The following is a 14,442-nucleotide window of genomic DNA, read 5'->3' on the forward strand; positions in this document are numbered from 1 at the left end:
AGATAAAAGGGACCCTAAAGGGGATGCAGTCCTATGGCTTCATTTTATGTTGAAGTACCATATACATACAGAAAATTGTTGAAATTATTAAGTGTACACACCGTGAGTTTTCGAAGTGAGCACACTCATGTAACCAGTACCTAGATCATGAAAAAGAACATTACCAGTCCAGTAGCCTCCGTCACGCCTTCCCACCCACCCTGCCCGGTTCTAGTCACAACCCCTCTTAAGGCTCATCATTATCCTGACTTCTAACATCAGAGATTAGTTTTGCCTATTTTTGAACTTTCTATGAATAGACTGGTAGAGTATATTCTCTACTTGCGTCTAATTTTTTCCCCTCAATATTGTGAGCTACGTTTCTGTTGTTCCTTGTAAATTGTTCATTCTCCTTGTTGTGTAATATTCCACTGTGTGACTCTCACAATTCAGTTATGGATTCAACTCTTAATGGGCATTTGAAGGGTACTGCCATGAACTTTCTAGAAGATGTATCAGAGTGCACCAATGTACTCATTCCTCTTGGGTATAATCTAGATTAGAATTAGAATATAGAATATAGAATAGATTAGAATTGCTGATCATCATCAGGTATGTGGGATGTTCAGCTTTAGTAGGTACTGCCTTCACTTTCCTGACGCTGGAAATGGAAGGACAGAAAGGGTGGCAATTGGTCCAGGGTCACCCAAATACTGAGCCAGGGCGGGAATACGGGTCTGTTCTCTCCTAGGGCGGTATGTCTAGGTCCAGATTTCAAGGAGAGACTGACCTAGAGAATCAGCAGAGTCTCACAGCAACACACATTTCATTTATGAGCTGTCCTTATCATCAACCCTTGGGTAAGATGAGACCAGTGACGAAGCATGAGAGGGGCAGCTCCTCAGTGGGGCCATGATTATAGATACCGATTTGCTTCGGAGGGAGCTGGTACAGGTTCTTCTATGTGTCCTATCAAAGAACAGCATGAGATGCGTGTCCTTGATTAAGCAGGATTTAAATTCAGTCTACTTCAGTGCCAGACCTTGTGTGCGATGCTTTTCCGTGCATTAACTCATTTAATCTTCCGAGCGAAAACTAGATCAATTCATATCCATAAGGACCACAGAGGCAAAATATTAAAAGAGAGCATATGAACTCTAAAAATGGAGCGTTTAGAACAGTGCTTTCCAAAGGATCTGTGGTGAAGGACCAATCCACCCTAGACCAGTTTGTTTGGCAAATGCAATAAAAAAGAAATACCAGAAAAGTACAATGAAAAGGTAGTTCAAATACAAGCTTCCAGTTTTTATTATTATATTAAACTGATATAAAATTGCATTGCTAAAATTCTATAAAAATGTCTAAACGCTTTCAATTTCTGTATTTATGTCATTGGGACTCAATAGCAGTTTGTGGATTAGTACTGGTTTTCAGAATACACTTTGAAGAGCACTGATTTATTTATTTGTTTATTTATTTAGCTAGTTAGTTATTTTTTAAAGTCTGGACTTTTTTATTTTTTATGATTATTTTTTAATATAATTTATTGGCAAATTGGCTAACATGCAGTGTGTACAGTATTACCTTGGTTTGGGGAGTGGATTCCCATGGTTCATACAACACCCAGCGCTCATCCCAACAAGGAGGGGCACTGATATGATTCACTCTTAATTTCCCAATGGGAATCGCTCTTAAAAGAGAGATTGATAATTTTCTTAGAGGCAGATACGTTTGAAAACAACATCGGCAAAATATTGAGACCCTGGAAACCATTCACACCCATACAGGTTACTGTTTATATTAATGGGACTTCACCATTTCACTGTCTTTATCAACATAACTATTCCAAAAATATATTTCATAGAAAGATACTAGTTACAAATAACTTTATTGTGCTTTTTAAGAACTTTTCCCAAAACCTTACTGAACTGAATGTAAAACCCTTAAGCTTTTCAATAGCATTGAAAAGACTATTAACTCTCCAAGACTCTTTTTTTTAAAAGTGTATTTATTATTTGAGAGAGACAGAGAGAGAAAAGGAGGGGCAGAGAGAGAGGGAGAGAGAGAATCCCAAGCAGGCTATGCACTGTCAGCTTGGAGCCCAACGTGGGGGGCTTGATGAAGGGCTGGACTTCACAAACTGCGAGATATTGACCTGAGCCAAAATCAAGAGTAGGTCGCTTAACTGACTGAGCCACCCAGGTGCCCCACTCCAAGACTCTTTAGAAGACTTGCCTTTTATCCACCACTCTGAAACTAGTATAATCCCTAGCCAAAATTAAACAAGCACCATCTCATTGAAAGACTTGTCTTAAACCAGATTCCCAAACCTTATAAATATCCCCCACTTTGTCCTCCCCAGTCCAAGATGCTACAAGACTCTGCCACGGCAGGCCTCTCCTTACCGTGGTGTACAATAAATTCAATCTTTGTCTTCTATACAGCTTGTTTTGCTGGTATTTTCTGGGAGCCAGCTTTCAACAATCAAGACTTTGTTCTTCTTTTTAGTCTTGCTCAAGCTGCTTTCAAAGTTGGTATGCAAAAAAAGGCCAGAAAGACTCGTGTATTCAAAAGCATGCATGAGCAAAATTTAAGAGGTTTCTGTGTATAATTTTGATCATGCCATAGGACCTGAGCCCAGTGCTTGGTGAGGAAAAGAGAACCGCAGGATGTGAGGGCTGGAAGGGGTTCTAGGTACCCAAATATCAGTGCACAGATCAGTCCCATCAAGTCACCTGATGTAATCCCTACTTAAAATACCTATTCCTTAGGGTGCCTGGGTGGCTCTGTTGGTCAAGCATCCGACTCTTGGTTTCTGTTCAGGTCATGATCCCACAGTTTATGGATGTGCTGCAGCATGGAGCCTACGGGGGATTCTCTCTCTCCCTCTCTCTCTGCCCCTCCCCTGCTCATGCTTCTGCTCTCTCTCTTTCTCTCAAAATAAATAAATAAACTCTAAAAAAAGATCTATTCCTTGGTTTCCCCTCAGATGTACTGAATCAGAAATTCTAGAGATGGGGCTAGTCAGTGTTTATTACAAACTCCCCAAAGGATTATGTTGCACAATCAGCTTTGGGAACCACAATTCTGTTCTACCATTTCTTTTTGTAGATGAAGAAATGGAGACTCAGATAAGGGAGTAAAGTTGCCCACAATCACATAGCTATTGAGCTGTGTGTCTCATGATTCCCTAACAAGAGTTCCCAGGGCTGGAGATCAGATTGGAGATGTTTTTATCCACCCAATATCCTGAACAAGAATTAGTAATGATGTGAAACTGAATCTACTTTTGTCTTCTCCACATCTTAAGATTGATCAGGGTGGTGGTTGGCATTGGGAGGGTGTTGTAATCTTTCCTTGTTCCCGGGTGAAAATTTTAGCAGTCATCATGACTTCTCTGCATTTTGTTAGGTAAGAGGCATCAGCAAAAGTATAGTTTTCCAAGAGGTAACATTTTGGCTCTTACACAGAGATAAAATGAACACATAACTCTGCTGAGAATCTATTGGCCATCTTGTTTGTTAAATTTCTGTTCCCAGGAATGATTGCTTATCAGTTTGCTGATTAGCTCATGTGAAGGCGGATATGTTATTTAAAGCTTTAGGAACATGTCCTAGGGAGGAAGCATGGGCTGGCCCTCTGGGGAACTACAGGGGGCACTGGGAAGAGATTCAAGGTCCAGGTAACTGCTCCCCATGGGTTTTCATTAGGCCACATTAGACTTCTTGAAACCACTTCTTTGCTGTCTTGGCTTTTTCTCTACTGATCCACCAGCATGTGGCTAAAAATGGACACGTTTTTAGTATGGTGTCTTCATGATCATCTCTAAGTGCTCAACTTCTGACAACAGTCTCTAGCTTAGTTCAGATCCTTAACTGAGACTATCTGATTGGCTGCTCTCCAAACATTTGCGCTCTTTGGGTCAGGTGATCAGCCAGGGTCAACCAGCTGCAGCTACTTGGAGAAACACAGTTACCAACGGACTGTGTGAGGGGGGCCGTGAGAGACAGCCAGGAGAGTCCCACTGAAAACCTCAGGTGGGTGAGCACAATAAAATGTGTCTTTTCATCATTTCCAGCAAGAGTCCTTGAAACACTGAGGCTTGTGCCACTCCCATGTTATCCCAAAGGAGTCTGGTTGCCATCCTGTTGCATTCATTTAAGGCAGGAAAAGTTTGGGGGAGGGGGCTGTTTCACAGGAGCCCATGGTCGGACCTTCCCATTCGTGTTTCCACCAACGTTTGGGATCCTCCTTTGTACAAGCCTTTGAGCTGCTTAGATGCGGGTGTCTGGTAAAAAATAAGAAGCCTCAGCCCTGCTGCGCTCATGAACTTGGAACTTTTCCGTCTCGAGAGGAGGTTGACAGCCATAGATCAGGGCAGGAACATAGATATACCTAAACACATTTTGGTTCACTCTCTCTTCCCGGAGCTGACTCACTCTTTCGTGGACACAAGACATGGGCCTAATAACCGTACAGGTAGAAATTCAGGGGGAGTGGAAGCTCCTCACCCAACAGCCCAGCGAAGACACTGGGGGGACAGAGTAACCGGTAGCCTTGCGTTACAAATCACTGAGCCCCCGATTCGTACCAGGATCTGTAAGGGGTGCAAAGGCCAGGGGCAATGTGTCCTCTAGGTTCGAGCGCTCCCAGGCTGGAAGGACACACACACACACACACACACACACACACACACAGAGACAAGGCCAGCCGTCCCGCAAGGGGCAGATTTGGGGCGCCCTCCCTTCTCTGGGCAGCCAAGGGGCGCGGACACAGGCCCAAACGGCAAGGGCCCGAGCGCGCAGCTCCTTCCAGGGCGGAGGGCGGCGCGAGGGAGGGAGAGAGGGAAGGGAAAGGCGAGCGTGAGCTGCCTCAAATGCTTGGAATAATTCCGCTTCCGTTTGGAAAGCCGCAGCCTCAGTCCCGCCGCGCCCGCCCAGCGCCAGCTCCGCGTCCCGGCCGGCCCGCGCGCGGCTGCCCGCTCCGCCGCCATGGCTACGTCCCCGCAGAAGTCGCCCTCCGTCCCCAAGTCCCCCACTCCCAAGTCGCCCCCGTCCCGGAAGAAAGATGACTCCTTCTTGGGGAAACTCGGAGGGACGCTGGCCCGGAGGAAGAAAGCCAAGGAGGGTGAGTGCGGCCGGGCCTGGCGCGCTGCAGGGCCCGGGCCGAGGGGCCGGGACTCCGGGGCCTGGCGGGAGCGCGCCGCGGGTGCCCGGCGCGGTGGGGGCGCGCGGCGGCGCGGGAGCGCGCTGCCCGAAATGCGGGCCGGGGCCGAGCGCGCCCCGCGGGTCGTCGCCGCTGTCCCGCTCCGGGTGTCTAGGGCCCGGTGGTGCCCGGGTAGGGCGTCCCCGGGACCCGGCGACGCCCGCGCTGGGCCGGGGGCGGGCGCCGCGTGGCCCGAGGGGGCGGCCGGGCCCCCAGCCGGAGGCGGCGTCCTCCCGCAGGCCCGCGCCCGTCGTTCCCCAAGTTCCTGCGGAAACTTTCCTGGGCGCCGCGCTCGCGCTCGTTGCCCTCGTTGGCCTTTCAAAGCAGCTGGGTTCCTGGACCCACGGAACTCTAGAAGCAGCATCGACCCCCGGAGCCTGTGTCCGCCCCCAGGGACCGGCAGGGCGCTCTTAGTGATCGGCATCCTATGTTTGTGGAATGAATGAGTGGAAAAGCTGGCTTTCCTAGCGGTCGGGCCCTGTAATAAATGAGGAACTCGCAGTCAAGGAGAAAACTCGGATTAGACACACTTAGCATCACGCGCTGTGACCCTTCTGTGAACTCAGGAGTTGAGGACTCTTGTAAAAAAACATTTTCTTTTTCCCCACCAGCATGGATTGAGGTGATCTTCCCCCACCCAGGACAATTTGCATGTAAAATATTTTGTGTCATTGGCAGATTTCACCTCTCGGATTTTGGTCTGAAAGATGAGGTGACAGTTCTGAAGAAGTTCTGGTGATAGATGTGTCGATAGAAGTTGCTTGTTGAAAGTTTTTATTGGACTGCTTAGCGGTTTGGGAAATAATCCTTTTGAGGGCTGTGATGCTGAGATGTAAAATAAGGTCTGTGTTTCTGAGGTGTCTGAAAGGGTAAAAAAAAAAGAACGTCAGTGCTGAGAATTATCACACTTAACTAAGCTGCTGTTTTCTACATTGGAGTGAGCAAACATGGTTTTCCCCCAATTTGGTTATTTTGGTAAACGACGGTCTGAGTAGTATATAGCCGGTAGCAAATCATGACATCTTGGCTTGGAAAGCCCTAAACTACCCTTCTAGGCTTTTCCTACTGTATTCCTGGTATGGGCTGCTTTGCCAAGACTAAACAACTCGGAATTTCTGAAGCCTGTGGCCTACTGAGAGTGCTCACCCCACCTTTGCCCACTCTTCAGAAAAGTTTATGGTAAAAATACAGAGTTGGTCTCTCTGTATCTAGTACTGTTCATGGAGCCAGGAGAATGAGTCTGATAGTAGCCCTTCACTTCTTTCAAGTGGATTAGCCTGTTTTCTGGATGTGCTGACAAACATCCTCTGTTCCTCTAGTTGGTCCTCCTAGGCACGATTTTTTTTTTTTTTTTTTTTTGGCCTGCTCGCCTCCTACCCCTTCAGTTTCATTTGGGAGCCCTGCTGGAAACAGAAGGTCAACTCAATCGGGATTTTGAAAATACTGTAGTGAAGGGACTACTTTCGCAGGTGAGGGCAGGGGTAAGGGAACCCAGAAAGGACGATAAGGAATTTGGGAGCTAGCAACCGACAGGTGGAAGCTGTTACCACCTCTAGACCTGAAGGGACAGGGGGAGCAAGCCGGAACCCACAGAGAGCTGGAACTGCAGAAGGGGGTGCCGTCTGACACTGGACAGAATCACAGCTACTGTCAGGAATGTGGAGACGGAGCAGGGAGACGTTGGCACAAGAGATACTCTGTGCGTTCTCTCTTCTTGCCCCTGACTCCCTTGCTGGTGCTCCTGATTGGCTGCACCCGGTGGGACGTCACCAGGCAAGGAATCTGGACAATGCAACATGTAGGGGTCAGCTTCCTCAGGGCACAGAGCAGTGCAGAGATCATAGTGGGGAGTAGGGAAAATGAAAATCACTAGCAGACCCTCTCAAAGTGAGCTGCCCAGAAGTCCATGTAGTAGTGTGGTAGTCTGGTCCAGGTTAGAACAGGGCTGTCCCCTCCTTTGTTATGGTACAGACGCCAGGTTCCAGCAGTGCAGCCAAGGCTGTTCTTCCTTATTCTCTCAGCTACATCACACTGTTCTCTCTCACTGAGTTTCCTATCGGCTTACTCAAAGACTTTTTTTTTTAATGTGTCTTATTATTTATTTTCGAGAGCGAGAGAGTAAGCGGGGGAGGGGCAGAGAGAGAGAGGGAGACACAGAATCCGAAGCAGGCTCCAGGCTCCGAGCTGTCAGCGCAGAGCCCGATGCGGGGCTCAAACTCATGAGCCTTGAGATCATAACCTGGGGCTCAGACTCATGAACCTTGAGATCATAACCTGAGCGGAAGTTGGACGCTCAACCGACTGAACCACTTAGGCGCACCCTTACTCAAAGACATTGTTACGTTTCTTGCTCCTGAACCACCCCCTTTCTTATCTCAGATAGCCTCAATTGGGTTTTTGAAACCAGGTGCAAGATCTTATTTGTGTCTTTGGCTATACTTAACTGTTAAGTCCTGGTTTTGTGATTCAGCCTATTAACTAATCCAGGGGATGTAAATGGTGAGTTGAAGAGCACACACTTCTTGTTAAGGGGCCCACCACCCAGCCCCAGCTGCTTGCCACCACAGGTGGTAGTTCTGTGAGCTCAAAGAAGGCAGTGGGGTTGGTCTGAAATGACCTGCTCTTGGTGTGTGCGTGCTGGGTCTCAGTGATCATTGCTGTACCTGTTAAGGGCCCGCTAACCCTCACTTCGATACTGCTAAGGTTAGATCTTGCTCTGGATCTTGCATAAACCTTCAGCTCTGTGCTTTGCAGAAACCGCTTTCTTCTATTTCCACCCTCCCAATTTTCTACAATATGATTCCTCAAGTTCACTGATATCAGTCTATCTACATATTATCTCGGTGCTTGAGCACTGAATTCTCCTGGGCCCAAGGACTGCCATTCATTCACTTGACACCTGTTGTCCCACTGTAGGACACAAAGATTGGAAAGACATAATACATGTTAGATTGCTGAGTCAATAAGTTCATATGAAAATATGCTTTCCTAAGAACCCCTACTGCATACATCAAAGAATGACTGTAAATCTCAGAAGAATACATTAAAACTAGTCATCACTCCTGTGTCTTCAGTAAGAAAAAAATAACATCAGAAAGAGAAAATAGAGGTTAAAACCATGATTTTTGGGACCAGACACCTTTGGGTTTGATTTCTGGCCCAGCCTCTTATTTATTGCTATGACTTAGGACAACTTCCTTATCTCTCCAAGTGTCTGTTTTTCTTTACAAAATGGAGATATAGTATGTAACATGCATAGCATGGTATGAATAATGAATGACAGCTATTAAAATCAATAATTCAATTTGACATAGTCTTTAATTTGAGATAGTCTTTTCGTTATGGACTGCAGAACATTCTATGGGTTTTGCAGATGGCCAAGGAGCTCATGACACTATGAAGCCCTTATAATCCTGCTTTGGTCCCTTTGGAAATTAGGGATCTTTCCTTGCACGTCCACTATTCTCGATTCCAAAATGTCACATTTCAGCATTTTAGAATATCTGGGCCCATTTTCATGAGTTGTAGTTAACTGGCTTTGTTTTTCACTGTGGATCTTCTCTTTTGAGGTTCTGGTCCTCATTTATGCTATACACAGACCTCTGGTGTAGGTCCTTAGACTAGCCTTTCAGAGTCCTTTGCCAAAGGGCCCCTTTTTTCCTCCAGATCTGTCCTCAAGACTTGCTCTTTCCAGGGACACCATCTTAAATCGTATTGGCCAGCTGAAGGTGCCCTGAACTGGGTCAGCAGCAATGATTATTCCTATCATTTACCCATTTTTTTTATTATCCCTTAGAGCTTAGCATTTTGTCCAGTGCCCAAAGTGTCCAATAAGGGCTTTAATCTGATAACTTTATAATAATTCTAGGGCTTACACCTTTGGTTATCATTGGCCTTCCAGTGTAACTGGGGAAAATCCCAAAAGTCTGCAACAGCTTTATGGAATGGGGGGGGGGGGGGACCCCCAGCCCTGCTGAGCAGTCCTCTTCTTCTCCCCTAAGCAGCATGCATTCTTATTTTCTAAAGTGCCTCCTCAAACCCTCACCACTCAAGCTTGAACTCAGACCTTGAGATAGAAAACTGTGTACCAGGTATGAACTTGTTCAATTTCCCTTCTTTGCCCCAGATCTACACCTCCTTTCATGCTCCTTTCCTGCCCCAGTCCCTTCAGAGAGATCCCTTGTCCCCTTGTTTGTGAGGACCATCCATTTCTGCTTCCCCCAGACTTGGCATAGCTAAATACCCTTGCCCTTGTATCTTCAATCTCTTCCATAGCTACTCTACCCCTTAACGTGCTGTAAATATGCTTGAGCCTTTCCCATTTAAAGAAAGTCTCCTGATGATGATTTCCTCTTAAGCTACTCAACCAGAGGTCTTGAAAGACTTGCCTGTACTGACTTTCTCTTTCTTACTTCCTAGTCACTTCCTGACCCACTATCCTCACTCTTTCAGTAATCATTTACTGAGTGCATACCGTGTGCTAGGCACTATGCTAGGCGCTGGGGTGTCGTGGGGGGAGAAAGACAAAAATCCCTGCCTTCATGGAGCTTACATTCTAGCATTGGAGACTGATAATAAACAAGATAAATTGGTAAATTATGTATATTGTATTAGAGTAGTTATAGGGGCTTTAGAGCAAAATAAAGCAGGAAACAGAACATAGGGCATTGAGGGATGAGAGATGATGGTTGACGGTGTTAAATAGGATGGCTAAAACCTCCCTGAGAAGGGTTTTGCTTTTTTTTTTTTAATTTCAGAAGTGGGAGAGAGAGTACAAACTGGGGAGAAGGGCAAAGGGAGGGAGGGAGGGAGAGAGAGAGAGAGAGAGAGAGAGAGAGAATATATCCTAAGCAGGCTCCACACTCAGCACAAAGCCCGATGGGGATCTCAGTCCCATGACCCTAGGATCATGACCTGAGCCGAAATAGAGTTGGACGTTCAACCGACTGAGCCACCCAGTCGCCCCGAACAGAGTATTCTGATAAAGATTTGCGGGAAGTGAGGGAGAGAGTCATATGTGTATCTCGGAAAAGAGCGGTGCAGGCAGAGGGAATGGCGAATTCAAAGGCTCTGAGGCAGGAGTGGACGTGATGTGTTGAGAACCCGCACGGAGGTCACTGTGACTGGAGGAGAGAGCAAGCACTGTTGTGGAAGGTAGTGAGGTCTCAGGGATTAGATTGAGGGTGGGGGCAGGTTGTGCAGGACCCTGGAGGCGATTGTATGACTGGGCCTTTACTCAGAATGAGATAGGAAGGTATGGGGGGGGGGGTGGTGTTGCATAGAGAATAACACGACTGCACTTCTGTTTCAGCGGGATCATTGGTGCTAAGTGACTGAGGGGGTCAAAGCAGGGACACGAGCTAGGAGGCTGCTCTGATGACCCGGGAGGGTGGTGGTGGCGCCCGGAGTGGAGGGGTGGACACCGAACCCTGGATGTAGTTTGAAGATGTGGTGGGTAGGGTTTCCTGCAAGGTTGGAGGGAAAACGAGCAGATAATTGAGAGCACTCCAGGGACTTGGGTTTGAACAACTGGAGAGACAAGACTGATTTTAACTGAGCTGGAGAAGTCCACCAGAAGAGCTGGTTTGGGGAGAAAGCACGTGGTGCCTGGTCAGTAGAGGTGCCCGCTGGACGTCGCAGCGGCCATGTTGGTTCTGAGAGCCCAGTTCAGGGGCGAGGTGTCTGGGCTAGGGAGTAGAAGAGGTCCAGGGCCTGAGCCCCAAGGCTTTTGAACACTGAGGACCTGTGGAGAGAGACTGAGTGGGAGTGGCTAGTGGGACGGAGGAAGGCAGTTATGCGTGGAGTCCTGGAAGCCGTCGGGTCTTCACCTGTCCCCACTGTTCAGCTTCCCTGGCTGACGGCTCCAGGACCCACGGTCTCCTCTTCTGTCCTGATTGCACTTGGGCTCTTGACATTTCTTTTTTAGCTCTCTTTTCCTTAAAACATCTTCTCCCTTGCCCTCCTTCACACTGAAATTGCTCGCTGTGTCTCTGCCTTGTCTTTCTCAGATTCCTTCTCGGACTTTTCTTGTCTGTGTATCCCCTCAGTAGCATTTCCTGGGTTTCTGACTTCGCCGGCTTTGCTCTCTGTTTTGGGGTGTGTTTATGTTTTTCTCTCCCATGGATTATCTCACTTCCATGGCTTCAATGACCATCTGCCCATTGATGATGCCCGAATCCACATTTAAGTCCAGATCTTTCACCTGTAGTCCAGGCACATCTTTCCACTGTCTCTTGGGTATGCCACAGGTTCCTCCAATTCAGCATTGCCCTCAAGGGAATTACTACACTGCCCACTTGCCTCAATCTGCTTTTCTTCTCCCACCATCCCACCAGTTGCTTAAGGCCATGGTCATCCTATATTTCAGAAGTCAGCAACCTTTTCTTAAAGGGCAATTAGTGGGGCGCCTGGGTGGCTCAGTCAGTTGAGCGACCGACTTTGGCTCAGGTCATGATCTCACGGTCTGTGAGTTCGAGCCCCGCGTCGGGCTCTGCGCTGACAGCTCAGAGCCTGCAGCCTGCTTCAGCTTCTGTGTCTCTTGCTCTCTCTGCCCCTCCCCTGCTCATGATCTCTCTAAGAAAGAAATAGACATTTAAAAATTTTTTTAAAAAAAGGGCAAACAGCTATTCAAGACTTTGCTGGCCCCCCACCTGTCCTCAGCTCTGCCCTTGTTACTGTAGATAATAGGTGAGTGAACACATGTGGCCATGTTCCAATAAAACTGAGTTATGGACCCTGAAATTTGAATTTCATGTAATTTTCATGTGTCGCAAAATATTCTTGTTTGTTTTCAGTCATTTAAAAATGTGAAAGTAGGGGCGCCTGGGTGGCGCAGTCGGTTAAGCGTCCGACTTCAGCCAGGTCACGATCTCACGGTCCGTGAGTTCGAGCCCCGCGTCGGGCTCTGGGCTGATGGCTCAGAGCCTGGAGCCAGTTTCCGATTCTGTGTCTCCCTCTCTCTCTGCCCCTCCCCCGTTCATGCTCTGTCTCTCTCTGTCCCAAAAAAAAAAAAAATAAATAAACGTTGAAAAAAAAAATAAAATAAAAATGTGAAAGCCGTTCTTAGCAGTTGGGCTGAACAGAAATAGATGCAGGCTAGCTACAGCCCATGGGCAGAGGTGGGCCCAGCCCTGCTCCATTTGTCTCCACACACAGCCGTCTCTGAGGGAGACCTGCCAATTCGACCTTCCCTCCCCGCCTCGGGTCAGGCCTCACAAGTGCTCTTTGTCTCCTTTGAGATTGTTTCATTTTATAAAATTTTACTGTTTTTATTTTCCAGCTGACATGTTGTACATCCACCCTGCTAGTCCTCTGGTACTTTTTTATTCAACCCCCCCTTCATCCTTTTGCCAATATACCGTTTTATTTAAGCGCAAGGATAATATCCCCTCCGGGCAAACTTCTTAGCCTGGCGTTCAGGACCTTCTCAATTGCTCCTTGGTCTCCCCTTCTGGTCTTGCCTTCAATTCCCTTTCAGGAAGCCTCCATTTTAGCCACACCAAACCACCCTTTATTCCCCAGACACATCACGTTCTTGCGCGTTTTAACCTCTCTACATGCTGTTCCAAATTTCTGGAATGACCTTTTTCCTTTCTCTATACAACAAACTTCTATTTAGTCATTAAAACCCAATTCAGAGCTCCCCTTCAGCTTGATGCCTTCCTTATCTCCCCCAGGGAGCGAGGTGCTTCCTTCTCTGTGGTCCCACCCCACCTTGTCCGTGGCTCTGTTGTAGCACTGGCCGCATTGCACTGCGACCATCTGTGGGTGAGCCTGTCGCCCCACGTGGCAAGAGCCCCCTTCCTGTAGCCCTCCTGCCTCGCATAATATTTAACGCCTAACGATATTGGAGTTTCCGTGCAGTGAATTTCCCCGTATTTACCTTGGTGAAAATAGTCCCCTGCTAACTGGTTGTGTAATCTCAGGCTTCTTCCTCTTGGCCCATTTCTAACATCGGCAGGTTAGACTACATAACCTCCGAGAGCCCTTGCAGTTCTGGCATTCTGTGATTTCTGAGCTCTCATTTCACCAGGCTTCTCTCAAATTCAGTTTTATTGTCTGTGTAGGGTGGTCTGGGAATGACATCATCACAAAGACCTCTTTCTTTCCTCCACTAATGAAGGCACCTCTGTGTCGGGAGGAGGAGATGGGAACCAGGATAAGTGGGCCCCAGCCCAAGGACACCTCCATATTAGGAATCGTGTCTCATGGAATATCTCTGTCTGGTTAACAAGCACAGTTCATAATTATGTTTTAGCCATTAGCGCAGAAGAGATGAAATCCTCATGTAAATGTTTGTAAGCATCTAAAATCCTACTCTCATGGAAAAAAGAACACATTTGGGGAAAGCTCTACAACAATTCCGATTATAACAAAGCTGAAAAGAAATAAAATACTTGAAAAAAGGAATAAGCATTCTGTTAAGTTTTCAGTATGTTCTGCGGCCTGAAATCAGTTAAGAAAATCCGTATGATGGTTTTGTCTGAGGACTAGAGCCCTCAGGACAAGAAGGCCTCATCATCTAGCTTAGGCCCTGACCTCATCCCTTCTCTTCTTTTCCCTGTGAGCTCTGGGAGGGCAGGAGTCATGTCTGGTCTGCTCACATTTGCACCCCACATGCCTTGCCCGGCACCAGGTACTAAACAGGTTCTCTGCAAAATGGCTAACTAACCGCCTAAATCATCAGTGGGCATCTGATTCCTACTGAGGGTGTCCCCAGGTTACTTCAAACTTGCCGAACCTTGGATGGCAATTCTGGTCCTCTGATTTCATCCAGGCCTCGACTGCTGGGTGGGTGTGTGGGTGTGTGTGTGTGCGTGCGTGTGTGCACGCATGTTATAAAACTACCTCCTCCTACCAGGAATCTCTTTACCCTTTGTGGAAGGACTTTATCACTTATCCCTGTTCTTTGACAAACACACAAGGCCCCCCGGACCAGAGGTTTGGGTCCTAGGATCTGGGGGTAGTGACGATGCAGTGGAGGCTGGGAGCCTGCAAGGAGGTCCGCTGGCCAAGGGCGGTGACCAGTCCGAGTGTAGAGGCCAGAGTTCTTCGTTTTCATCCAGAAAAGCTTGCCCTGTGGAAATGGTGTTGTGGGTATGCAGGACAGTGCGTGAATGATGGAGGACTGAGTGAAATAGCCTCTTGGCAAGGTTTGGGGGAGACCAAAGGCCCAAACTCTGCAAGAGAGATTCTGAATTCCTGTAATTCCCCAAAGTCCGAAGTCTCCCTGTTCGTTCCCCTGCCCTGCTCATCCCT

General features: G+C 47.6%; 1 protein-coding gene across 1 annotated transcript in view; it reads left to right on the top strand.

Moving 5' to 3' along the window:
• The first annotated feature begins 4,937 nt into the window (after nt 1-4,937).
• Nucleotides 4,938-14,442, top strand: part of PARVA (parvin alpha) — a 173,129-nt gene continuing 163,624 nt past the window's right edge. Inside the window, exon 1 of the mRNA XM_030332653.2 lies at nt 4,938-5,106. Coding sequence (XP_030188513.1) covers nt 4,971-5,106 — 136 coding nt within the window. The 5' untranslated portion in view covers nt 4,938-4,970. The remainder of the gene's footprint in view (nt 5,107-14,442) is intronic.

Source organism: Lynx canadensis, chromosome D1 (assembly GCF_007474595.2).
Source record: "Lynx canadensis isolate LIC74 chromosome D1, mLynCan4.pri.v2, whole genome shotgun sequence".
Classification (NCBI taxonomy): Eukaryota; Metazoa; Chordata; class Mammalia; order Carnivora; family Felidae; genus Lynx; species Lynx canadensis.